Source organism: Aspergillus thermomutatus (genome assembly GCF_002237265.1).
Source record: "Aspergillus thermomutatus strain HMR AF 39 chromosome Unknown NODE_71, whole genome shotgun sequence".
NCBI lineage: Eukaryota > Fungi > Ascomycota > Eurotiomycetes > Eurotiales > Aspergillaceae > Aspergillus > Aspergillus thermomutatus.
Genome location: NW_020798120.1, coordinates 62,175 through 88,123, shown reverse-complemented (window position 1 = coordinate 88,123; position 25,949 = coordinate 62,175). Strand labels below are relative to the sequence as shown.

Sequence of the window (25,949 nt, the reverse complement as noted above, 5' to 3'; positions counted from 1 at the left end):
GAGGATCATCTCTGGCCAAGCAATCTTACTTCAGAAAAATGGTAACGGATGGCTTGAATTTGATGGGCCTTGCCCCTGCATAAATTTGATGTGTTTTTCTATCCGCTCAATCAAATGCATTGCTTATAACATGGTATCAATCTAAATCAATTATGGTAAACCCTTAACCTTGACCCCAACCCAAATGGTATCTCAGACAATCAGTCTATAGCCGAAAACAAAACAGAAAGAACGTGCACCAAAAAAAAATCAAGAAGAGAAGTGAGGAGCGTTGATGAACAGGCCCATCAGGATACCGCCAAGGGTACCAGCGACGGGAATGGTCATGATCCAGGCCAGAAGCAGCAGACCCACACGCTGGAAGTTGACGGCCTTGAGGGTACCGTTGCAGAGACCGACGCCGACAGTGGCGCCGGTGATGCACATCGAGGTCGAGACGGGGAGGGAGTACTGCGAGAAGACAAGGACGGTGATGGCGGCGCCCATTTCCATCGAGCAACCGCGGCTGGGGGAGTGGTAGGTGATCTTGTTGCCCATGACTATTGCTACAGTTAGTTTTGTGTCCTGATCGCAGAATACAGCCAGTGCACTTACCCTTCATGATGTTGTAGCCGTAGGTGATCAGACCGATGGAGATACACCCGGAGAGAACAGCAAGCTGCCACACAGGCACGGGCGCCTTGGACGCAGCCGCGTTCCCTGTCTTCCAGGCCGAGTAGATGACAGCCCAGGGGCCGACCGAGTTACCGATATCGTTGGCTCCGTGCGCAAAGGAAGCAGTGCAGGCAGTCAGAACCTGCACGAACGAATACGTGTGCTCGACCTCGTTGGGGTACTTCTCCGCATGGGCGTAGACACGCTGCATCCGTTCTCCCTCGGGCGTACCGCTGATCCCCGACTGCGCAGCGTGGATATCGTAGTGCAGGCCGTACAGCAAGCCGACGGTGATCATGGCGGGGATGCGCTTAGCGAGGATCTTGATGTTCTTCAATTCGTAGATCTCGCCGGGGCCCATCGGGTTGTCGCGGAGGGTGCGCATCGCCCAGCCAAGGGGTCCTCGCTTCTTGAGGAGGCGGGTGTTCAGGCGGGCGTTGGATTCCTCCACGAGTTCCTTGTAGGTCAGCTGCTTGGCCTCGGTGGCGACGAGGCTCTTCTCGTTGGGGGAGATGGCAGGCGAGGTAATGGGTTCGATATCGATCTGGGGGGTCTTGCCCTCAAACTCGGCAAGGGTCTGCTCGGAGGGAGCGGGGGATGCCTGCTCTGGGTGCTCCTCGTGCTCCTCGTCCTGGATGACGGCGTAGTTGGGGACTTTGGCGCGCTCGGCACCCTCAGGAGCGGGACGCTTGAAGAGCAGAGGGCCGAGGATAAACATCCACCACTTGACGCCGTGGTCGCGCTTGATGACCCGGGCGTGCACAAAGGGGACGAAGAAAATGGCCGAGAGGAGCGCGACGCCACCACCGCAACCCATCGTCACGGCGGCAATATACCAGCCGGGCTTCTTGCTCAGACCCAGACTGGGCGAGCCCTTGTAGACAATGGACAGGGTACAGATGGTTGCTGCGATGAGGAACCAGAAGGGCGAGGTGTAGACGGCCCAGGGCACGGGGTTCTTGCGCATGTGGACGATGAGCTTGATGAGCATGAAGATGCTCGCACCGAAGGCGGCCGAGATGGCGGGAGCCATGCCCAAGCCTGCAAAGATCGCTCCAAGACCCTTTCCATTGTTCCAGCCCCACTGAACCTTGGAAGCACCGACGGTTGCAACACCAACACCGGCAACGGCCGAGATGAGGGAGTAGGTCGACGAGACGTGGGCCGAGTGCTTGGTGCACCACATGACCCAGGAGGAGGCAGCGGCGAGGGCACAGGTAAAAGCAAGCATCTGAACACCGGCATCCCCGCGGAAGGCCGAGTTGGGAATGATGCCGTTCTTGATGGTGTCAGCCGTCCGAGCACCGACCGTGATGGCGCCCAGCATCTCGAAGACGGTGCCGAAGATCATGGCTTGTCGGTAGGTGACCGATCTGGAGGAGACACTGGTAGCCCAGGAGTTGGCCACATCATCTTGAAGACAGGCAATGTCAGTAATCTTGTATCCAAGAGCAGGAATGCGGGACATTGACATACTTGCACCGTTGTTGTAGGCATCAAGCATGGCAAACAGAGTGCCAATGGCAAAGATGTAGTCATACTGGTGGAGCACCATCTTGACAATATGCGTGAAGAGAGACGAGCTGTTGAGCGCTTGATCCTGAATACACTCAAGCAGCGAGAGACAGGGCTTTTATGCACTGGATCGCTACCTCACGCGACACTCCTTCCTACGCCTCGAACCATGCCTCAGACGCCGGCTCATGCAGCCGCAGGTTCGTTTGTATAGAACGAGGCAGAGCAATTATGCCCAGTTTGTATGCCTGTCATGACACGTTCCTCCACGCCCCCGTCTGATTCGCACTCTGGGGAAACCAGGCTTGTCGCAAGCGTCTTGGTATTGCTCTCACCCCATGGCCCTTCGGGTTCGAGATTGCCCGGCAGGCCCGTGGTTGGCAGGGAAAATCACTCATTGACTTCAGCAAGGCAGCCGGCCAAGTGTATTGGTCTTGTCGAGTGCAAGCTTCGCCTGTCTTCGCCTGCTTGTCTCGGGGCGAAGCAAAACCGCAAGTCTTGAGGATGTTCTTGGCAACCCAGCAGCGAGTCCCCGAAAGGAAGACGCGGATTGGCTGGTTAGTGCTCTTGGCGGACTCTCGGCGGACCTTGGCGGACCTTGGCGGGCTTGATTCCATCGACCTATCAAAAGCAGAGAGCCCTCCACGTGTGCTCGCAGGTCAACATCTGAGGTTCTCTCGAGGCGGGCAGATCTGGCCGAGACGCACCGAAGGCTTCTGGAAATATGCAATTATAGCCATGGCGCGTCAGGCGCTGCAAGAAGGTCTAGCCCTCGCAGATTTTTTCTCCCTTAGGTGGTAAGTGCACCTGCTCAGTTGCCCTGTCGGCTGGTTTCACTTGACATCTTTCCATAGGCAGGTTAGACCATCATGAAGATACCTCCGGTCTTCGTCTTGCAATCAGGCAACCAGAGGGTGGCCTGGTTCTCAGTGATTGTAGCTGGATGTTGGACTTGGACATGTGCATTTGGACATCATTCTCTCGTCTCTGCTTCTAACCGACTCCTCCTCAGTCAATGTGATGAGCCACTTGGTGTTGGCAGTGGTCTGTAGTACGTGATCCGGGCAGAATCTGCAACACTGGTGGCGTTACCCTGGTACAGAGCTAGGAGCTAGACTGTCTCGCACATCATCCCTGCGAAAATACTAGCGGTGGTTCGGGTTTTTGCCTTCGATTAAGTTTTGGCTCAGTCGGATGCGGTCGAATGGCAGTCTGGTATGCAGCCACGATGAGACAAATGCCTGGCCACGTAGGTACGTATGGTGTATCCGATCCACTGCCTAAACTAGATTATTTAAACGAGATCTAGCCATACCTTGCTCTCCAAGATGTTACAGATATTCTTACTTTATGTGTGCCTCGGTATTTAGAGTACTGTCTTCTTTGTTGCGTTGTCTAATGACGGTCATCAGTGCTGTAGAACACAGTTTATCCCTATTGGTAGTCTTTTTGGCATTTTCTAAATGTCAATCCCTGCTCTAGTTCAGTAAAAGCCTGCCCAAGATACAGCAATTCCTCGGATTTTTCAGATTTAGCTTGACAGTTCCCCAACTGTTGGAGTTGTATGGAAATGGTCATGAGGATAGGAGTCGGTTCACCTGACAGGTACTAACTTACAGACTGATGATCTACTAGGTGATGGAAGCTCTGCGGAAGGCTCAGATGACTGTCATATCATGTGATAAGAGAGAGAGATGTACTCCGTACGCAAGGTAAAGCACTACTCTATGCTTATCGAGTAAAGGGTTTGGATCTCATCTTGCACTTGATTTGAGTATCTAGTTATTTCCAAACCTTGCGGGAAATTGCGCTTGTTATAAACTATGCATCATTTAAACAAGGCTCTCAGGCTAATTAAGAATATGTGAAGCAATCCGGAATGCCGCATACAGTATGCCTGGCATATAGGAGATAGTTACCTGAAGACAAGCCCCTTTATGATTTATAGTGTTATTCATGGTGCTTATTACAGGTATAAGCATAGTTCTATAATATTAGGAAACACAGGCTATTAGGGGAATGCTCAATTGAAGACGCTTTAATTATATATTTGCATGGTTAGTGACCCATACCCATTCCCAACCACCCCAACTACTATCCCTATCTATGATGGATGATGATTCTTATGACTAAATCAATGGCTCTAAGTATATCTATCTTGTATCCATTTCATACTGTCATTTGCTATCATGTTGGATTCCTCGCAGAGAGATAAGGTAGTATGAGGGCAATACATTGCAGTACGGTATTACAATATAAGGCTGAAAGATAGCTGGATTCGAACCGAGTCTTTTGATTGGCCACTCGGAATTAAGGTGCAACTAGCGCGTAAGCAGGCTGCATTAGTGTCTTCTACGGGCATCAGAGATCTTCCATTCTGCGATGATGACGTTCGACTGCTTGGTCAGCGACAGATCAAAGACTTCATTACTAGTGACTGAAAACCGCTGAATGCTAGCTACAGATATCGAAATATCATCTTCTCCCCCCGTGTGCGTCGCCAGTTGTTCGTCGACTGCAGTAACTCAGGACACCCCCTGACGACCCACGGCCATTTCTGCAGAAATCTCTCTGTGACCTCCCAGTTGTTCGGATCCGTGGGGTCCCCCCACACCAGCAGACAGCAGGCGTCCATTGACGAAGTCCAGAACCCCATGATATCAACGCACAGTTGGCAGTCATCAAAGTTATCTTCCCCCGTTGTGAGCAGGTTATCTCGGATTTTCGGGATCGGGAAGAAATCCAGCCATGGGTGATGCGGGACCGTCTTCTGCATGCGGGTCGGTCGTAGACTAGGCGGGAGTTTCAGCTCGTCGACGTAGCCCGGTCGCATGGTGGCGAAGGGGGAGAGAGCGTCGTCGCGCATCCAGTCTTCGGTGTGTGACATTCCTAGTAAGGACATGATGCTGGCGAAGGCCCGGAAGACGTTGACTTTGCTGAGGGTGAGGAGGTGGTCTGCGGTTGGGGAACCGAGGGTGTAGCTCTCATAGGCTGTACGGACGAACTGGTTGAAGTATTGTCGGACTTGACTGGAAGTAGGACATTGAGTGCGATTTTGGCTGGGGATTAGCGAGTTTTGATCGGTTGGGCTTGTGCTCGAGATGGAGGTGGCGGTTGAGGAAGGCGATGTCTGGACTGTGGAGGGGGAATCGTCCAAGCTAGAGTGACTTGTTTGCACTCGTCGCTGAGCTTGCTTTCGTCTTCCTGTGTCTCATTAGTCTAATCCTGACTTTATAGATGAGCAGGCGATGGCCATGACTTACTATAAGCCCTTTGATTGATGCGATTCTGTCTCCTCCGCCGTTCAACAGGATCAGTCAGCCCGAACCAATCATCCTTGGGCTCTAGATCGTCAGTGGACGGGAGGGCTCGACGCGATGACACGGGTCGGGAGGAAATGGTCTGCATGATAAGCCTTAGTCGGTCAAATAATCGGAGCGTAAGCGTGGAGTTGGAGAAGCACAACTGACAAAGGAAAAAGATACCGGCGGGGTGTTGACGACGGTCTTAAGCATTTTGCTGGTGCTGCTGTTTTAGTGGATCCGGAGTTAAGTCGGGGTCTAGAGCAGACTCTTACATATAATACTGTATTGTATCTTATCATACAATACCTTACCATAGATCACATCAGTACTTTGTTAAGAAGCACATAGCCCAATACATGATTCCCTGCAACAATTTCCTTGAGTAGGAGAGCGGGCCTAATGCTTGAGCAATTATACCTTCAATTAAATACATGGTAGCACCTTATAAGATCATCAGTGACTAAAAGGTAGGGAAGGGTCCTTTCCATGCCGGAATAGTACCTGTCTTGAGGAATAATACAGCAAACAAGAGCCATTCCTGCGAGTAAATACAATGTCGCACTGAGAATATGCCTGTTATTGGTATCTCTCCACAACGTCCCGTCTATCCTTTAATGCCTCATTTTTTCCTCTTGTTCTTCGGCGCAAATGACTTTGCTGCCAATCCTTCCCATTTATCTTCGCCAAGGTCCAGTCCCCGAGAGTTGATCAGCAAAAGGAAGCGCTTGTCCTTATCTAGTTGCTTCAGATTCGAACCGAGCGTAGCGGCCAGAATAGGGGCAAGATCATGAGCAGCGCACACTCGAAAGTCTCCGCTGTCGACTCGCTTCTTGATGCGTCGTTCGAGCCGGTCCTGGAGCTCTTGCTCGATGATTTGTGCAATTGTCTTGCCATGAACGACGGTGTTCTTGATGGCGAGAGTTTCGTCTTCATTGAAGTATGGTGACCCGATGTAGGATAGATCGGTCACGGTCTCGAGACGCTCGCGGGAGTCTGGCCGCTGGTTGAAATGCTGCAGGTCGTACAAAAGAACGTGCAATCGGTACCAGAGTGTGGGGAATGTGATGCTGTTTTGGAGATCGGCGATGGAAGGGGGATTTGCTGTGGTATTATTCTGAGCAATAGAGCTGTCTGGAGAGGGTGAGATGGCCATGTTGATATGAGTGATGTTGTGAAGAGTGTTGAAGGACGTTGTGGTTGGAGTTACGTAGATGTAGTGACCCGTTGGTTCCATGGCATTCTTACGTCGTCATAGTGGTACATTGCATGTTTCCATTTATCGAACGGTTGATGCCTCGACAGCGTCCTTTGTTATACATGAATCAATACAGGAAGCTGAAAATGGGATAAGAACGAAGATTAAGTTTCATTTTCAATTGAAAAAACAGCTCCATAAATAAAGGGTATAAATGCATTCGTCATGCCTCCCTCCTACAAACCAGCTGGGACGCCACTTCGATATGCGCAAACTGCTCACGGATCAGATGCAATTTTTCAATCAGAATCTTCTTGGAGACCTGCTGCAGATTCCGGAAGGAGAAGATGACGTCCTTCAGAAACAAAATATCGTCAATGCGACTGGTAGTTTCCTCGAGCGTCACCTGCGGCCCATGGATAACCACATCCGCGATCGTATTGATGATCTCCAACAGCTTGCTCAAGATCGACGATCCGTGGATCTGAATCGTGTTTTGAGAGATCTTAGTGAGAAACTGGCGCAGCTGGCTGGATAATCGCAGCGGCATCTCGAGCGACAGCGATGGACAGGAAGCATGAGATGACAACAGGCAGTTTGACATGGCCATCTGCCAGAGCAGAGTGCGCATCCACTGCCGCGTCACGACCAGATCCGCCTGCTGCAGATCCGACAGCATCGAGACCTCGAGCTCCCATAGCTCGTCGTCGAGCTCCCGATGTTTCTGCTCGACCCATGCAACTGTCACCTGGCTCCGATCCCCGATCCAGAGGCTGATAAAGGTCGGCTCCAGCAGAAGGAATGTTTTGATCACCTGGGTCCAGCCTTGGGAAACACCTGGATCGAGGCTGGGATCGTCCTCGGGAAACTGCGCGTATGGAGACAACGTCGCGGGAGAAAAATGGAAGATGGACATGAATCGTTCATGGATGAAGCACAACCAGTAAAGTCTCTGTCGCCGGGAGCGTTCGCTAAGGTCAAGACTGGCCATGACGGCTTTGTCCTCGATCCGTAGGAGATGCACCATGCTGATCGCTTCTCGCAGGTAGAAGAAACCCAGGTCATACTGTCCCAGGCTCATGTAGCACATCTGGATGTACACGCTCGTGACAGCCCGGAGGATAGACGGTCGGAAACCCGGGAGCAACGGACTCCGGAGCTCGATAGCTCGGCCGGCGAGCTCGTTGATCTGCTCCGACACATGGGACGTCGCTGCATTCGACTGTGTCAGGTCGATTGTGACACCGGTAAAGGCGTAGACAAAGGCAGCATGGTCTCTGTCTGTGGCCATCTTGCGAATGGACTCGCGGATCTCCTTGTCCGTCATGATCGGATTGAAAGGATACACATAGGCCATGTATTTTGGGATGAGACTATGCAGGTAGGCGGTCGAGAGCGCCACCGACAAGTCCGGAGAAGACGCGGCTGGGACTAGCAAAGATGTCGAAATATGTTCACTCTTGAGGTCCTGCGTCAGGGGAATCTTGTATTCGGAAATGACGGTCCCTCGACGGAGAGCATTCTTTCGCGATCGCGCGCGTTGATTGTCGCTATACGTACAGAGCAAGTCCAGATGCTCACATTGCTGACACCGGTGTTGGCCATTGCAGCGGACTTTGCGTCTCCTACATGGATCGCAGGCTCTGGAAACCTGGGGTTTCTTCAACGGAGTGGTATCCATCTCTGCGACTAGACAGACAGACAAGCCTAATGACAGGATCTTGTCTCACTTTCTCATCCATATCCAAGTCAAGCCCAGTGGATCCTCCCGTCGCGAGTTTCAGTTCCCAAGAGCCGAAATTGGTCATTAATAAGACTACGGCAACCCCACATCATGGAGGAACGAGGCTATACTACTTTGGGTATATGCCTAGGCTCTTCATCTGCCGGGAGCGAATTATTTTAGTCACAAAGTTTATGTAATTGGCGCTAGGCTGAATTCAGATCGTTGTCCGCTAATGCAGTTTGTGCTACTCTCAATTGGGTATAGCCCCAACTGCAAAAATCCTGCCCTCATATGGCTGCAACTCTACCTCCTCGCTTACAGACTTGCCAATGTTGCTAAGCAACAGCTGTAAGTCCCGGTTCTGGAGCTCCATGGGCTTCTGGAATGGCTGTGGCTCTTCGGAAAAGTTCAATACGACCAGCATACTCTGCTCTCTGGAGGTCTTGAGATAACTGAAGATCTTTCCATTCTGCTCGTCCAAGAGCTCGAAAATGCCGAATACAAAGGAATCAGCGTACTCTTTCCGCAGCTGGATCATCTGTTTCCAGAATGACAGGACGGAATATCGATCACCTTGCTGTACCTGCACGTTGACCTCCTTGTGATTGTCATGGGGACGCATCCACGGCTTTTCCGAGGACGGAAGAGAGAACCCCGCATTGGCCTCGGCGCTCCACTGCATGGGGAGTCGGGCGTGGTCTCGAGCCAGGTGTTGCAGAGCCTCCATGGCCGTCTTCATCTGCGTGGGGTCGTTATCCGTCATTTCGCGCACCATGTGAAAGTAGTTGGTACTATCGATGTCCTTGTATTCGTCGATAGGCCATGCTTCCGGGGCGTTGACCATGCCGATTTCTTGCCCTTGGTAGATGAACTGGGTGCCGGACAGCGTGCACTGGAACATGGCAAGCATCTTTGCGGATGTCTCGCGGAGTTCGGGCGTTCTGTCCGAGCCAAAGCGAGAGACAGAGCGGCCCTGGTCGTGATTCTCGATGAAAACCGTGGTCCAGCCATCGGTTCCCTTGAGGATGTCCTGCGTCCGCTTGATCGCCGCCTTGAGATCGGGCAAGCTCCACCCTCGCAGTGTTGTCAGGAACTTGTAGTCTTTGCCCATGCCGAGGTCTACGACATCAAAGGAGAAGACCATGTTGAGCTGCTTCTCGGCGGCCGATACGTACCGCAACACTCCCTCGAGGGTATGTGTCTCTGGCAATTCGCCGACCGTCATGGCGTCATACTTGGCCAGCACTTCGTTCATCTCGCTCAGATACTCGTGAATCCGCGGTCCGTTGCAGAACAATGAGAAGGCAACCTGGGTGTCTGACTTGGGGTTGACGATGGGGGCATCGGGATATGAAGGATCCTTGCTGTACATGTTCACTGTATCGACTCTGAAACCATCCACGCCTTTTTTGAGCCAGAATTCCATGGCCGAAGCATAGACGGCCTGTCGTACTTCAGGATTGTCCCAGTTGAGATCAGGCTGTTCGACACAGAATATATGCAGATAGTACTCTTGTGTTGTCTGATCCCACTCCCAAGCACTGCCTCCGAACACACTGCGCCAATTATTAGGGGGTCTCCGATTGCCGTTGGCGTCGTACTTGGCCGGTCTCCAGATATACCAGTCTCGCTTGGGGCTGTCTTTCGAGGATCGGGATTCCTTGAACCATTTGTGTTCGTGAGATGTATGGTTGACCACCAAGTCTAGGATGATGCGTAGTCCACGGCGGTGACAAGCGTCGATCAATGTCTCCATGTCCTCAACTGTCCCATACGGAGGGTACACCCTCTCGTAGTCGGAGACATCATAGCCCATATCGTGTTGCGGACTGTCGTACATGGGACACAGCCAGACGACATCTACTCCCAGGCTGGCGATATAGTCGAGTTGCGATATGATACCGGGGATATCGCCGATGCCGTCATTGTTCGAGTCCTTGAAACTGGCCGGATAGATCTGGTAGATGATGGCATTCTTCCACCATTTCTCACCCACGGGGCCGGGAGACATGGTCACAAGTTTTACTTCAAGATGTATACTTGTATGAATGACCAAGACTCGAGTCACTACCTAAGATATGGAGGCTTGTCAACAATACGCTGATACCGAGATGGCGAGGAATATATAATCGTGGAACTGTTGTGATCGGCCATCTTGCCAGTTGTCATCGCATCCCAACCACTCTGATTGATTCAATGTCGGACCGAGTGGGTATCACCATTGCTTCTCTGTCTGCAAGACGTCGCCTTATCGTTCTATTCACATCCAACGATTCAGGACAGTGAGCCTTCTCATGATCAGCTGAGCCAACTGGAAATGAGACACGTAACCCCGCTTATCCCCACTTCTGCTGCCTTAGCTGATTTCAATTGGTGTAACTGCAATTTAAGCCGTGTGATTGATTGGTCCAATGCGACTGTGCAGAGCGCCTCCGTAGGTTATGATTGGATAAGAGAATTTCCCCTCACCTGAAAAGCGGAAAGCATAAGCATGCTTTAGACTATATGGGGTTAGAGGGTGCATTAGCGTGCATTAGCGTCAGGAAGCAAGGCCAGCGTCGGCCCGACATTCTACCAATAACACGCCCATTTTTTGCCTCCCGATCAGAGTGAAAATTTGGCTGCAATTCGGGGTCAAAAGACGGGGGGACCAATTCAAGGGGAAACCGTAAAGACTCGTCTTGTGGTCAGACCGTCAGAGAGACACCTCCTCCTCATTCCAGTTGGATAAAATCCGGGGATATCAAGGGTCCGCAACAATCCGGGGAAGCCTATCTACCCCACATCCCATTATTCCTGATCCTGCTCCTGATTCTGACTTCTCCTCGGCCCCTTTCAGCTTGCTGCCACCCTGCCACCCTGCCATAGTGGCACCAACTCAAGTCACCGACAGGCTTAAAACAGTCAACTAAGCTCGGGATTTATGACAAGCGCCAATGACTGTCATCGGACCGAATGACCCCATTCAAGCCTGATGGTCTGACTTTAAGACTTGTGAATGGGCCCCGACTCTAGAATTACTCTAAATTGTTGGCCCCCTTTCACTCTGCAGTACGGACCAAGACGCTCGTATTGTATATAAAGCCTGCACATCCCTACGGCAAGGCGCTGTTTCCTTGCTTCCTCTCCAAAGGCCTGGCCTTGCCTGGCAATTCCAACACAGATATTCGTTATTTATTCATCAAGCAGCCATGGACAACGAGAAATCAGCCAGAATCGAACATGTCGAGGAGGAAATCGGCTCGAGCAGCTCCGACCCCCGCCCTCCGAGCCACGCGGATCTCATCGCCGGCAGCGAGGCCCAGGCGGCCCTCGACAAGGAACACAGCATGACGCCCTGGCAGGCACTGAAGATCTACCCTAAGGCTGTGGGTTGGTCTATTCTTCTGTCCTGTGCCATCATCATGGAGGGCTACGATGTCGTCCTGATCGGTTCCTTCTTCGCCTATCCCCAATTCAACCAGAAGTACGGCCATATTATGTCGGACGGAACGTACGGTCTCGCTGCCAAGTGGCAAGCAGCCTTGACCAACGCGATGAGCTGCGGTCAGATTATCGGCCTGTTCATCAACGGCATCGTCTCGGAACGCTTCGGGTACCGGCGGACCCTCATGGCTTGCCTGGCCGCGACCGTCGGGTTTGTCTTCATTCTGTTCTTTGCGCCAAATATACAAACCCTCGTGGCCGGCGAGCTGCTCATGGGTATTCCCCTCGGCGTGTACCAAACCCTCACCGTCACCTATGCATCCGAAGTATGCCCCGTCGCCCTTCGAGCTTATCTCACAACCTACGTGAACCTGTGCTGGGTCCTAGGTCAACTTATCGCCTCCGGGGTCCTGAAGGGGCTGGAGAACCGCGCGGACCAGTGGGCCTACCGCATCCCCTTCGCCATCCAATGGGTCTGGCCCGTCCCCATCTTCATAGGCGTCTTCCTCGCCCCGGAGAGTCCCTGGTGGCTCGTCCGCAGGGACCGCCGAGAAGACGCCGTCAAGGCGCTCAACCGGCTCACCGTATCCGGACAACCCGACTTCAACGCCGAGGAGACCGTGTCGATGATCGTCTACACCAATGCGCTGGAAAAAAAGGTCGAGACAGGCACATCCTACCTGGACTGCTTCCGGGGATGCGACCTGCGCCGCACCGAGGTCTCGTGTCTCGTCTGGGCCGCGCAGAGTCTCTGCGGCGCCGGGATCATGGGCTACTCGACCGTCTTCTACCAGCGCGCTGGCCTCGCCGTCTCCCAGTCCTTCACCATGTCGCTCGTCCAGTACGCCATCGGCGTGGTGGGTACCTTTGTCTCCTGGACGTTGATGACGTACCTTGGTCGCCGCACGTTATACGTCGGCGGACTGGCTCTGCTCTCTGTCGTTCTCCTCGTCACCGGCTTCATCTCCATCCCTCACTCCTCCTCCGCCCTCTCCTGGGCCACCGGGTCCATGCTCCTCGTCTACACCTTCATTTACGATTCAACCATCGGTCCCGTCTGCTTCTCCCTCGTCTCCGAAATACCCTCCTCCCGCCTCCGAACCAAGACCGTTGTGCTAGCGCGAAACCTCTACAATGTGCTCAATCTTGTCTCGGGCATCATCATTCCGTACATGCTGAACGTGGATGCATGGAACTGGAGAGGCAAGTCGGGGTTCTTCTGGGGCGCGCTGTGCATCTGCTGTTTGATCTGGGCGTTCTTCCGCGTCCCCGAGCCCAAGGGTCGGTCCTATGCCGAGTTGGATATCCTGTTTGAGCGGGGGGTCCGCACCAGGGAGTTTGCGACTGCCGAGACTGGCTTGGTGGAGGGAAGAAACGATCACAAGGTTGATCCGCTTGCTGCTAGTGGCGTCTGATTACTCGAACTGTTAATGTTGTCTTGATACCTCGTATATATGATGAACGATCTGGAATATGCATGGGATGTATGCCTTAGTATGTGAATAGCGTATTTATCTCTACTCAATCCAATCTTTCACTTCAACTTGCACGTACTTGTGGTCACCTGGCGCGAGCTCATGAAGTTTAGCCAACTATAGTCTGCTAGTTAGTGCTACGTCTGCCTTTCAGCTAGACAGGGCTAGAGAGAGAAATCGAGTAATCAAGAATTTGACGTTTAAGCTCATAGAAGGAAATGCAGACGACGAATGTAGATGGAATTGGAAAGTTCACATGAACCCTAATTACAAGGGACTATAACATCGCATGCGGTCAAGCCATTATCCCAATACACCCAGTTCAAAGAGGCGGCCCATAGGTCCGAGAGTTGTAGATTTGCTGCGCTCTTACAAAGTCTTCTTTCCTACCTCTGGATGATAGATATCTACCCCCTCCACATCCTTGTGTCAGTCAGTTATGGTGCGAGTAAACGCAGGATCCACTCTACTATTTACAGTCTTGTAAGCGGGCCCCGAGTGTCTGTGTGCTGTACGGTATTCCATTCTCGGATACTCATAGAAGCTTCCTTGTCGAAACAGCCTTCCCTGGTCATTGTATCTTTGGGCCGCCTCTTGTTGTTCTTCCGGCGAGCCTAATCGGTTGGATAAGGCGCTGAACATGCTAGTCATTACATGATTTGAAGGATGTGGCTTGGCTGTCGATTATACTGACAATCTCCAACAAGGCAATCTTCGAGTATGGAAAGAATACAATCAATTCCCAGCCTTACTATATACGACAGAGCGGCAGCTGCTTAGCAATATCAAACCCCCTTCCTACCCATTTAGCAAGAGGGAAGAGGGTCAGTGTACTGGCAAGCATCACTAGGACCATCGCTGATCTCCTCCGGCTCATCACCGGTATCGTTACCCTCATACTCCACACAGATCTTCTTGACGTCGGTGGCGCAGGTGCTGCTGTCGATGGAGGCAGTGTCGCCCAGGTTGCTGTTGATACCGACGAGGGTCTTGCCGGAGTTTGCGACGACGTTCTTGACGGTCACGGTGCGAGCGTACTGCTCGTCACAGTTGCCGCAGGAGCGGTAGAGCTTGCCAAAGTCGTAAACGGTAAAGCCATCGATGTTGACCTGCCCGCCGGAGTTGTGCTGGATGACCTTGTCGTCGGCGCCTTGGGCACCGCCGCCGATGATGTTGTAGGGGCCGCTGCCGCCCTTGAGGGAGAGGGCGTCTGCGTCGCATTAGTATGGGCTAGGGGGAATTGCACGAATAGCTTACCCTCGCAGACGGCCTCCCACCAGACGTTCTCAATGGTACAGGCACCAAGGCAGTAGACGCCCTCCCTCTGGTCGGCGCCGATGATGGCGTTCTTTAGGGTACCGCCCTCCTGGACGAGGAAGACGGTATCATCCTGGCCGCCCTCATCCTGGCCAGTGCACTCGACGCCACGGCCAAAGGTCTTGTAGCCACCGTCGTAGGTCTCGCCGGCGGCGACCTCGTAGGGCTCGTCAAAGGTCACGCTGCCCTGGGAGTCGGGGATGGGGAACTGGGCCAGAGCGGTAGTGGCCAGAAGGGAGAAGAGAAGGCTCTTTTGATACATGACGATGTGTGAGACGGACAAGTAGAGTATTAGTTTGCAGAACTGGGAGAAGAGACTATGCTACCAGAGCAGATGTGAATGAGACTTGATTGATGATGGGCAGTTCTGCTGGGTAGACGCCGTTTATATCTCTTCCCCACGATTCTCGACATGTCTACACCATCAGGAAACCTCCAAGCTCACCACTGGGCGGACTTGCTCTCCCTTGGCAGGTTTCACTTGGAGATTTTGCCGTGCCTAGGCTGGCGTATTGAGGAATCAACATGAAACTGTGCTCGTGGGTGACCGTCTAGAATCAACAAGAGCAATGCTGATCCAGGACTCGGAAGCATACATTCTCGGTCGAGTTTACCCGAGTACGACAGAGTTCCTCCGTATTCAAGCACGGGATTCTCTTCTCCAGTCACTGATCGGCATGCCAAGATACAATGAAGCACCGGCCCATTTCCGCCATGGCTTCAGTCTTTCTTGGCGGCTGGATCGGGGTCGATCGACATGCCGATTGAAGCTTTGATTGTGCTGGGAGAAGTGGAACCGATGTGATTGATGGAGTTTTTGTTGCTGTCCACGGAGTAGACGTCCATCGTACTCTTCGATTTCCAACTAGTCTGCACAATGCTCTTTGCAGAATGCCTGAGTCCTTGGGTCTAGAGACCGCATGACGATGCCAAGAGACTCATATAGGCGCCCCTGTTAGACGAAGCATTAGCGTCGGAATCGTGGCACAGCAGAATGGTCTGACCAAGAACTGGGGTACTGTAGTGGAACGAGTGGATAGGACCAGAATCACGCTCAATCCGTACTGGATCAGATGGTGTGTCTCCACTGCTGTATCGGTTTCACTTTGAATTGCAGTGCAATCGAGGTTCACTGACTCAGGCTCAATCCAGGAGATTACGCGAGTCAGACACACTGGATGAGTGAGTCTCAGTATGTCACTTAATCAAATATGGAGCATACAGAGTCTTCGTATAGAGTGGCAAGGTCCCGTGGATAACTAATTGGAGGACAATATTAATCGCGCCGGAGCGAATGAAGCCATCAAGTCGTCGATCAGAATATCTCCGCACCACGCAGTGACTTGCCACAGATTGCACGACTTGTTGATGAAGAAGTGACTACGCAATCCTACTGCTGAGCCAAGGTGCCAAGGGACTATTCCATCAGTGGCTTAAACACCCTTAGAAAGCCATACTCCGTACTTCGTGGAGGGATACACCGACTGACCAAGCTTCCTTGGCCGTCCACTTGACACTATCTACCAGACACAATACAGAAAGCTAACATCCCCCTGTGGCACTGGATCCCTCACACGCCTCCCCCGTGCAATTAAACCCCCGAGTGCCCTCGACATGACCACACAGATACTCGTCCGCCATCGTCCCATTAGGCGCCTGCAAATTCACATTCACAATCTCGATATTCTTGCACGGCTTGACGGCACTACACTGAAAGCTGCCTACCACGTCAGTGTTAGAGGAACCTGCGATATCTGCAATACGCAAACCCCAGATCTGAAACTTGGACGAGGTGCAGTTGCCCGCCGCCCCTGAAAAGGAGGTGCATTGGGAGATGGAGAAGGCGGGCCCGCGCAGATTGTAGGCGTAGAGGTTCGAGCCGGAGATATCTGAGGCGTCTATTGTGAAGGGCATACGTCAGCAGGGCAGCCACAAACATCCAAGAGAGGAAAGCGTGTTGATATTACAGCCTAGACCGCCGCCACCACCGTTGGGCGGGTAATTGACCTGCTCGCCCGTCCAGGTCTTGAAGTAGATGCTGTGCAGCGTGCCGTGATACGTGATGTTTTCGGCTCGGACGCGCTCAACCGTCTCGAAGACGTCCTTGTACTGGCCGATACTGCCTATGGCGATTCCAAGGCCCCGGTAGAAGGCAGAGTTGGTGATGAGAATGTCGGTGGAATTGGCCTTGGCGCTGATGCTGTCGTCGCCGTTGTCTACCGTCCAGTTGTTGAAGGTGATGTGTGAACTGTAAATGGTGTCGGCTCCGTCCGTATTGTCTTTCCGGTCAGCATTTGGCGGTCATGCATTGGTACTTCATTATGGTACTTCATTATGCTACTTACGAGCAGAGTTGCCGTTGGTGGTGGTGCTGTTCACATATATCGAGTCGAAGAGGGTATGATGCGAGTTAATCACAGACAAAGTCCTGGTCTCTTAGCCATTGATCACCTGCAGATGATATCTACTTACCACATCTGACTTTGCAGGAATCTCAGTCCCTGAAAGACCGAGTTCGATGTCCGCGAGACGGTGAGGGCGTGCGGCCTGCGAGGATAGTTCGACACACTCTTGACATAGTCATACCACACCTGTCCGTTGCCATTCAACGTGCCGTATCCGTGGCCATTGAACCGAACGTTGTTGCCTCCGATCACCCACGCGGTGGACTGGTTCTGATAGCCCACGTCCAGGGAGTGTGAGAGCCAGTACGTGATGTTGGTTCCCCACTGCATCTGTCAGGGCGATCAACAGGAATGAAAGCAAGGGATATACCAAAAGTGTGCCAAAAAGGTCAATGTCGCAGTTTTGCAGTCCGGTCGTGTTCATCACACTGTTGACATGGTATGTGGCATTCTGGAAGACGATCCTGCCCCCTTTTCCGCATTCATGGAACGCTTTGAGGATAGCAGGCGTATCATCAATCGACTCGGAACCTCCTGCCTTGACAGTACATGTTATACGATGAGACTGTCCGGTGGTGACATCCGCAATGGCCGCTACGGGCAGAAGGGCCCAGGGAAGGATATTTGCAAGATACATGTTGGTTGGCTACGATGGGTCTGACATGGACGACGAGCATACGGGGCATGATATTCCCCTGATATAGCACCTACAGATCGCTCATCATTATCCCGAGACCGAGTCTTTATGAGCATCCAATATACCGAGAAGTTGCGGGAGAGATCGACATATGCGGGGTGTCCATGTCATCCCCCGCTTTTTATATTGATCTGACGGACTACGGAGAATTCTCGATCTTACTGCCGGTTCATATTCCTGGTGCATCGACCGAAGGCACGGAAGAGAATAAATGACAGGTAGGGCTCAGGTGCCGGTGGAAGACAGGTCCTGTATTGAGGGCATATGTGGATATCCTGCCTTTCATATACGCAAAGTAAGGAAATGAACATGCAAGGAATAAATTGATCATCTATGAGGTATCATCTATATCTATACGCAGTATCTATACATCAAAAATCGACTGCTTGTACACCGAAGGGTCAATATACGGAGTTCCTCCACGCTTGGTGAAGCCCCAGCGGATCTGGGTAGCCATGGAGATTTCCACGCCGAGATGCTGAGCAAACGTCCAGGCCAGACCGGGATCCTTCTGGAATCCACGACCAACAAGCGCAACATCCACATTCTCCTCCTCGAGAATCTGATTCGCCTGCTTGCCGTTGGTGATGGCGCCGACGGCGGCAACCAGCAGCTTATCGCCGACGGCCTTCTTCACGGCTACGGCGAAGGGCACCTGGAAGGCAGGGCCGGACTTGATCTTCTGCTGTGCCAGAACACCACCGCTGCTGAGATCAATCAGATCCACGGCGCCCTGCTTGACGAGCTCCTGCGCAAACCGCACCGTATCGTCAGACCCCCAGCTCTGCTCGGGCAGGGTCTCCTCGCACCAGTCTGATGCCGAAATGCGCAGGAAAACGGGGACGTTGGGGCCCACGGCGTCACGGGTCAACTGCGCAATCTCGAGAGACAGCCGGATGCGGTTCTCGAACGAACCGCCGTACTGATCCGTGCGGTTGTTGGCGGCAGGCGACAGGAACGACGAAAGCAGGTATCCATGCGCATTGTGAATCTCGACAAAGTCCGCACCGGCCGCGATGGCGCGCTTCACGGCCGCCACCCAGTCCTTCTTGAACTGCTCGATATCGTCCAGCGTCATGGCCTTGGGCTTGGCGAAGGACTCCGCAAAGGGGATATCGCTCGGCCCCATGACGCGATCCGGCCATCCGCCGGCCTTTTCTGTCGCGATAGCAGTGAACGAGAGCCAGGGAGCAACGGTGCTGGCTTTGCGGCCGGCGTGGGCGATCTGCACACCGATCTTCTGGCCCTGGCTGTGCACAAAGTCGATGACCCGGCGCATGGGGGCGATCTGCGAGTCCTTCCACAGACCGACATCCTGAGGGGTGATGCGGCCTTCGGGCTGGACAGACGTCGCCTCAATCAACATCATGCCTGGTCCGCGTTGCGCGATCCCACCCAGATGGGCGATGTGGTAGTCGGTCATGTGGCCATCTTGGGCAGAGTATTGGCAGAGAGGTGCCAGCTGAATTGAATTAGTTTTCTTTCGATATGAATAAGGGTAGAAGGACATACGCCAAGGCGGTTCTGGAAGGTCACGCCGCGGATGGTCAAGGGCGTGAAGAGCTTGGGGATCTTCTTGCCATCGGTCTGAGGGTTAGCTGCCGTACCAGCAGGGGGGTTCTGGGCCGGAGTGAAGTAGGGAATGCCCTCGGCAGGAGCCACGTCGAGATCAGTGTTAGACATTATGGTTGTGGTGATGATTTTGGATGGTATGTTGATCGCTACGAAAATCTCTATGTGCAGGGAGCTCTACTTATATACATCTCGGACGTAGGGACAGAAATCAATAGAACTTACCAATCCTTAAGATAGCTCCACTTCTTCAGGCTTGATTTACAATCTTGCCGAGTAGTGGAGACTTTCCTCAAGTGGAAACGAGACTGAAACTGGTCCCAATCGAGGCATATCGTGGCCATTGCCATCGCTCCAGTGACGTGAAGGCTGTCATTGGGTGGAGATGTGGCCACGATATCGATTACCTAGATACCGGACAGTTTCTGGCTCAGAATTGCCTGGAACGGCTGGAAATAGCGTGCAAACAGTGCTATCTTTGCCTCTGCCGAAGAAAAGTTGAAATTTCGTCAGGCCACAGTGGGGCATCCACACTGATGCCTTAATCAGCAGGCGGAGAGTCGGAGGAAATTCGTCACAAAAAGTCTCCGAGGATGACTAACCACCGGATGACTAACCACCGGATGACTAACCACCCAAGGGTGGCCAGTTGCCAGTTGCCACCGGAAGACCACGAGGAACATTCTGTGATTCCGGTAAGCGTTTCTCAAGGAAAATTATAATCACATTAATGTAGTAATGCCAAGTGTGGTAATGCCAGTATTGTCGGCGCATCCTTGTATCATGAGTGTTTCAATCTTCCGATATTGTCTTCGCTGAGGAAGAGTCAACCAGGGAGGCTTGCTCTGGATTGAATGTAAAGAGCATTTTACATCCTTTTCGCACTGTCATGTTGGGGTATATTGGTACTACTGTGGGTTAAATTTTAGGGCAAGACTGAGGTATTCAGCTCCTTCATGGCTCAACTTGAGCCAGCGGAATGGAATAGAAGATGCTGTTCGTCCTGGAAACGGGAATAGATCCGATCTCAAGAAAACAGGGAGAAGTTATTGAATAATAATACCACTAGGCCAAAAAGGCGTCCGGACGATGTACTCGTCAGTCTAGGGTTTCATATCCATAGTCATAGTGGTATCTTATTCCAACAGAAGTCGAGTTTACCGAGCCTATGGAGTATCAGTGCAAAGACACGAGAGGTTGATCACTCACTATATGATTCGTTGTCTTGAGGACAGCAATGATCGTTGCTTCTGCAGGGATGATTCGTCTATGCATCCTGGTTCATGCTCACAGTCCTGCTCGCTATATAACTCAATAGTGTGGATTTAGACATTTACCAGAAGGTTGATTGATTCTTTGAGAATGAGCTTGACCAGGCTACAAAGTGCTGCTTCAAGAAGTCATGCTTATTAAAGCATTGATAATGCAAGGTCGTATGGAAAGCCCAGCGATATTGATATCCATGACCTGCCATGGAAGGCTGACCACACTGTGCGTGACGAGATGAATCACATTTCTTGATTTTAATATCATCCACACATTAAGCCACCAAGCTGATTCCCGAGACAAGTAATCAAACAAGGTAATACTGGGCAGCTGTCTCTGGAAATCCTCAGGCAAACGATTGATCTGATGCCGATAGACGCAAGGATCAGTTTCATCTTGACACAAACATGCATTGTAAGTCTCATATCTCTGCAAAAGCCCATATATGCTGCATAAGAGCTGTCGATGCCCGTCGTTGAATCGTCCAAGCAGCAGCTTCACATGGAGAGGATGTCCGCATCCCGAGCAATCAGGTGTAACCCTGCACGAGATCCTCTTCAGGCGCAACGCAAGACGAATATAATGACAAGGTATAAATCGAGCTGCTTTTGTCCTCTGCTCGTCGAATCTCTCAAAATGATAGATCGCCACGAGGCATCATGATCTTCTTAATATTCCTCTGGCTTTTGCCCGCCTATGCCGCGAAATGCACACCCCACAGGCGGGGCATCCGACGGGAATGGTATGTTGACCATCTTCTAAGGGATGGAGAAGACTCCTAATATCTTCAGGGGCTCACTGTCGTCCTTGGAGCGCATAAACTATATCGAAGCCGTCCAATGCATGCAGCAATTGCCTCCTGTTTTGTCGCAGGAGGTAATCCTAGCTGCCCGTAACCGGATGGACGACTTCACTGCGTATGTCCATAGTCCCTACTCTGGACTGTAAACTTACTCACCGGATAGTGTGCATATCAACTATACTATGCATATCCACTTGAACGGCGCCCTCTTAGGCTGGCACCGGGAGTACCTTTGGCTGTGGGAACAAGCTTTGCGAGAGGACTGTGGATATCAAGGATATCTTCCGTATGACATTCAAGATTCGGACGAAATTATCCTAATTGACACACAGATACTGGGACTGGACTCTCTACCCCGATCTCCCCAACAGCCCTATCTTCGACGGCTCATCCACCTCCCTCTCCGGCGACGGCAACCCGGACGAGAACTACTGCGTGACCACCGGCCCCTTCGCCTACATGCAGCTCAACTTCCACGACGACAATGGGTCCTTCGAGGAACTTCCCGTCACAGCATACGATTACAGCCCGCGCTGCCTCCGTCGCCAGCTTAACTCCACCGTGATAAACACCCATGCCAACGCCGACGTCGTCGCCCGCCTCCTTGCCTCCCCGGATATCAGCACCTATCAGGAACGCAACGACGCGCCCATGGACCCTACCAAGCGGAGGAACGGGGTGGGCGTCCATATTGCGGGTCACCAGGCGCTCGGATTGTCGATGCACGATTTCTTTGCTTCGCCTCAAGATCCGGCGTTCATGCTGCACCATGCGATGCTTGATCGGGTGTGGGCCATCTGGCAGGCGCAGGAGGGTGCCAAGCAAAGATGGGCGGTCAATGGCACGATGAGCTTGTATAATGCGCCGACAACGCCAGAGATCACCCTCGACACGGTATTTGAGTTCGGGGTCTTGGGGCGGCCGAAGACGGTGAGGGAGTTGATGAATCCGGAGGCCTATGATTATTGTTATGCATATGAGTAGATGTACATGGCTCTCGGGGTTTCCCCACAATCTGATTATTCATCGCCGCATGAAAGTATCTATACGGCTGTTCGACTGGCAACCCCTCTGTATATGCTGGAAGAAGCGCAGTGGACGTCGGTAGGCAGTAGTATATCTAAACAGTGATGCAGTCGAGCAGCCTGGTGAGTTCACAGGGAAAATCTGAGTATATAGTCTAGACGTGCTCTTCCCAATAGTCTAATCAAAATCGTCTATCCAAGTCTATATCAGAAGCTTTATATGGTGCATATGAAGAGATCATTGCAATGTAATGGTCTTGCCCTTTGGCCCTCCGCACTCATACACCGCCAGCAGCGTATGGTGATCCAGAGCCAAAACACCTGGCCAGTGACTCGTCTGGGGGCAAATCACCGTCGGCCGTGTCCAGGAGATACGTCCCTCTTGCGGCGGCCCGGCAAAGACCATCTTGATGGACGCGTTCTTCGTCCACTGCACGTGCCGCTCATCCTCGTCCGTCATGAAAATCACCGCCAATGAGCCATCTGCAAACGACGCAATCTGCGGCGCTCCCGCATTGTGGCCCCGAGGCGGCACATACACTTCATGCCGCCATCCCCAGGTCCGGCCGTCATCGTACGAGATCAATGCCTCGAGGTTGAATGTGCCGTAGCGCGTCGTCTCGAAGACCATCACCAGTGCCTCGCGCCCATTGTCGACGGTCGCCGCAATTCCAGTCATGCCATCGCGGATCCGATCGTTGATACCCTCGAGACATTCCGGCTGCGACCATGATGACCCTTGATCGGACGACCGCACCAACATCGTGCATTGATTATCGTGGGCGTATTCCTGCGAATAGAACAGCTGCACCTCCCCTTGACGGCTGAGTCGCATGAACGGCTCCCAGATTCCATTCGGAGGAGACTTTTCAACCGCTTGCGAAGCGAACTGCCAGCTGCGCCCGCCGTTTGTGGACCGGCAAACGGTTATACGGAAGTGTGTAGGCCCGTTGGGACCGAGATCGTGGTTGCGAAACGCCCCGAGGACGACAGCAGGTGCCACCTCAAGGAGGAACAGATTATCGCAATCGCCCTGACTGCGTGTCACCTCTCCAAAGTCGTGGAATGTGCGACCGCCGTCGGTACTTTTGGCGATGGTTAGGACGCGGGTTGGGCCGTCGAAGCGGGTGAAGGCGGAGAGGATGGAACCATCGGACAGTCTGGCGAGACGGGGGTATGTACCGGAGGGATCAGAGGAGAGAAGGCGTTCATCGTTGTTGATCAATCGGTTTCCTGAAAGACGGGCGTCGTGGTCGGGGGCCTTCTGCAATGGCTGTTGGCCGTGGTCGTCCAAGCCAAATGTCTTGAGGATTTTCTGGCCAAGGTGTCCGGGCATACTGTGTAACGTGTCTGAGCGTTGCAAAGTCTCTGCAGTGAGTACAATGCAAACGGGACAAGGATATCCTAGAGCTGCTCAGGTTCTTAAGTGGTACAGACTAGATACAGAGGGGATGCCGTGTGCCTCAGGCTAATGACGTCAGATGACCGGTCAGCTGTTTTTCATTGGTTTCATGTGACTGGAAAAATAATGTTCCGGGAAGGCAAGGAGATAAATGTAGCTGCCTGAGGCCCACATGCCCCATGCGGAATCGAGGAGAAACTTGGCTGTTGTGATGTGTCAAGCAGTTCAAAGCTACCTCAGAGTTCCAGTGGCAGACCTTGTCATCGAAGCTCGAACCTCTCTTTCCAGCAAATAGAATTCGCGCTTTCGAGCTTCGATGAGCGAGTACCAACGTGGTGAACTCCCCCCCGCACTATCATGTGCCCCAATCTGGAATGTCATCGACCAACTCTAAGTTGGAGGCAAATTCGGGCAGTCCTGTCGTACAAAGAGGGGGAGCTGCATCCCAAGTTGCGCGGAGAAACGTGTTCGTGCTTAGGTATGAACATGCCGGAAACCTCTTGTAGTTGATCTCATGACCCTTTCACCTTTATTTCCTGTTGAGTCCGTACTCTGAGACGGTAGCATTAGGTCGCTTCCCTTTGCGTGCTGGAACATATACATCTCGTAGTACTAGTACCTTAGGATGTTGTATCCGCCGATACTATGGTCATCACCATATGATTAAGTCGCAAAAGGAAGTCAGATAGGATGTCGCTGCAGATATTGCTTGTGCCCTCGGTACAGAGGATCATTCGTATTAGTCCTCCGCCCCCTGTCCTTCCTCAGTCTTCCGCCACTGCTCGGACAGATCACTTTGTTGCTCTCCCAAATGAGCTCCTTTTATTGATTTTCTCCCTCCTTGAAGCAGAGCAGTCCCCTCACGAGATCAAGCTGGCACAATGGAGTCCTCTGACCAGAGTTTGCCGACGGTGGCGCGATGTTGCAGAAACCCTCCTCTACCGGACCCTCTTGTTGAAAGACCGCAACCCTCGCATCGTTAAATGGTGGGCAGCTGATAAACAGAGACTGGCAAAACTACTGTCGACGCTGCAAAAGAGACCCCATCTTCGCCACTATACCCAGTCTTTGCATGTCACCGCCGACGATGATGCATTCTCCGAGGATATCCTTCACATCATGGATCTTCTCCCTTGCGTTCGGCAACTGACGATTCAATTGGACCTTGTTAAAGATTCATACTTCCCTCTTCTGCACAGCATCGGGAAGATGAAGCTCGAAACACTCGAGTTTGTCGGATACGGCGCGGCTCCTTCGTTGAACCTGCTGTTCATTGTCTTGAGCCAGATGCCAACCTTGAGGAGACTGTCCACCTACCGTTGGGGCTGGTGTCGGGATGGCAGCATATATACAAGCTTTGTACACGATGACAGTGCTTCTATGACATCGGAAGAACTTTCGCAGCTTCTTCCTCTTAATAAACAAGGAACATCCGCACTGACCAGCCTGGATCTGCAAGACCCCAAGACATCGATTGAGGTAACGGAATGTTTTCTTCGATGGCCCACTCGACTTGAGGAGATCAGTCTCATATCACTCTGCTACGGACCGTATGAGCGTCAGTACGATGCTCGCGGCGTCCAGCGACTGCTTTCAATCCACAAGGACTGGCTGCAAAAGATAACCCTTGGCCCTATTCCGCCACAAGGAGAAGACATTCCCGACTTTTCAGACTTTCCTTGCCTTTACGATTTACATGTAACTCTGTACAAGTCTTCCTCCAACGGCCGTGAGACGCCGTACGCCACCTATAAGAAGATTGCAGCACCCAGTCTCCGACATCTCGAAATTGACCTGGGCAATGAACGCCAGCCGAATGATCAGTGGGTCGCCGAGTTTCTTGCTCTTGTGCGACTTGGACGGAAGAAATATCATCCACAAACATGTCTCCAGTGGGTGGATGTGAAGTTCTGCCGATGGGGTGATTTGGCCATGGGACTTGCGCGGAGGAGCAGTATCACCTGTGAGAGTGTGCGATATCACATCGACGTCCAGTGAACACGAGGGGAATCTGCAGATCGTTCCTCTGGAGTATGACGAAGAATATCTGCTTGGTGTGTTGAATAAAATGTTCAAAAATTTCTACACCAATGAAGAAGTCAGCCCCAACAGATCGGATATTCACCGGACATTGCACCCCATCATCTGCATCTCGGACTCCCCAGGC

The 25,949-nt window shown here is 52.4% G+C and overlaps 11 protein-coding genes across 11 annotated transcripts; 3 read left to right on the top strand and 8 right to left on the bottom strand.

The window, feature by feature from the left end:
• Positions 1–249: 249 nt before the first annotated feature.
• Positions 250–2,786, bottom strand: CDV56_107689 (inorganic phosphate transporter; the record flags this gene model as incomplete). The annotated part of the gene is made up of 3 exons (XM_026761308.1): positions 250–539; positions 595–2,254; positions 2,505–2,786. The coding sequence occupies 3 exons, from the start codon at positions 2,784–2,786 to the stop codon at positions 250–252; spliced, it is 2,232 nt and encodes a 743-aa protein (XP_026615269.1).
• A 1,841-nt stretch (positions 2,787–4,627) lies between these two features.
• On the bottom strand, positions 4,628–5,684 carry CDV56_107568 (DUF3425 domain-containing protein; the record flags this gene model as incomplete). The annotated part of the gene is made up of 3 exons (XM_026761187.1): positions 4,628–5,373; positions 5,433–5,571; positions 5,640–5,684. The coding sequence occupies 3 exons, from the start codon at positions 5,682–5,684 to the stop codon at positions 4,628–4,630; spliced, it is 930 nt and encodes a 309-aa protein (XP_026615268.1).
• A 409-nt stretch (positions 5,685–6,093) lies between these two features.
• Positions 6,094–8,350, bottom strand: CDV56_107455 (Zn(II)2Cys6 transcription factor; the record flags this gene model as incomplete). The annotated part of the gene is made up of 2 exons (XM_026761074.1): positions 6,094–6,714; positions 6,914–8,350. 2 exons carry the CDS (start codon positions 8,348–8,350, stop codon positions 6,094–6,096), a joined length of 2,058 nt encoding a protein of 685 aa, XP_026615267.1.
• A 295-nt stretch (positions 8,351–8,645) lies between these two features.
• CDV56_107362 (glycoside hydrolase family 13 protein) lies at positions 8,646–10,406 on the bottom strand (the record flags this gene model as incomplete). The annotated part of the gene is made up of 1 exon (XM_026760981.1): positions 8,646–10,406. One exon carries the CDS (start codon positions 10,404–10,406, stop codon positions 8,646–8,648), a length of 1,761 nt encoding a protein of 586 aa, XP_026615266.1.
• Positions 10,407–11,586: 1,180 nt separating this feature from the next.
• Positions 11,587–13,236, top strand: CDV56_107224 (MFS maltose permease MalP; the record flags this gene model as incomplete). Its single annotated transcript, XM_026760843.1, has 1 exon — positions 11,587–13,236. One exon carries the CDS (start codon positions 11,587–11,589, stop codon positions 13,234–13,236), a length of 1,650 nt encoding a protein of 549 aa, XP_026615265.1.
• Positions 13,237–14,102: 866 nt separating this feature from the next.
• On the bottom strand, positions 14,103–14,875 carry CDV56_107141 (pectate lyase; the record flags this gene model as incomplete). Its single annotated transcript, XM_026760760.1, has 2 exons — positions 14,103–14,506; positions 14,554–14,875. The coding sequence occupies 2 exons, from the start codon at positions 14,873–14,875 to the stop codon at positions 14,103–14,105; spliced, it is 726 nt and encodes a 241-aa protein (XP_026615264.1).
• A 1,280-nt stretch (positions 14,876–16,155) lies between these two features.
• On the bottom strand, positions 16,156–17,655 carry CDV56_107018 (putative exo-polygalacturonase; the record flags this gene model as incomplete). Its single annotated transcript, XM_026760637.1, has 5 exons — positions 16,156–16,511; positions 16,581–16,892; positions 16,959–17,041; positions 17,086–17,342; positions 17,389–17,655. The coding sequence occupies 5 exons, from the start codon at positions 17,653–17,655 to the stop codon at positions 16,156–16,158; spliced, it is 1,275 nt and encodes a 424-aa protein (XP_026615263.1).
• A 424-nt stretch (positions 17,656–18,079) lies between these two features.
• CDV56_106922 (NADH:flavin oxidoreductase/NADH oxidase) lies at positions 18,080–19,398 on the bottom strand (the record flags this gene model as incomplete). The annotated part of the gene is made up of 2 exons (XM_026760541.1): positions 18,080–19,177; positions 19,228–19,398. 2 exons carry the CDS (start codon positions 19,396–19,398, stop codon positions 18,080–18,082), a joined length of 1,269 nt encoding a protein of 422 aa, XP_026615262.1.
• Positions 19,399–21,212: 1,814 nt separating this feature from the next.
• Positions 21,213–22,339, top strand: CDV56_106764 (tyrosinase family protein; the record flags this gene model as incomplete). The annotated part of the gene is made up of 4 exons (XM_026760383.1): positions 21,213–21,295; positions 21,345–21,470; positions 21,519–21,641; positions 21,688–22,339. The coding sequence occupies 4 exons, from the start codon at positions 21,213–21,215 to the stop codon at positions 22,337–22,339; spliced, it is 984 nt and encodes a 327-aa protein (XP_026615261.1).
• Positions 22,340–22,618: 279 nt separating this feature from the next.
• Positions 22,619–23,716, bottom strand: CDV56_106696 (sialidase family protein; the record flags this gene model as incomplete). The annotated part of the gene is made up of 1 exon (XM_026760315.1): positions 22,619–23,716. The coding sequence occupies one exon, from the start codon at positions 23,714–23,716 to the stop codon at positions 22,619–22,621; it is 1,098 nt and encodes a 365-aa protein (XP_026615260.1).
• Positions 23,717–24,472: 756 nt separating this feature from the next.
• Positions 24,473–25,780, top strand: CDV56_106568 (uncharacterized protein; the record flags this gene model as incomplete). Its single annotated transcript, XM_026760187.1, has 1 exon — positions 24,473–25,780. One exon carries the CDS (start codon positions 24,473–24,475, stop codon positions 25,778–25,780), a length of 1,308 nt encoding a protein of 435 aa, XP_026615259.1.
• Positions 25,781–25,949: the final 169 nt, after the last annotated feature.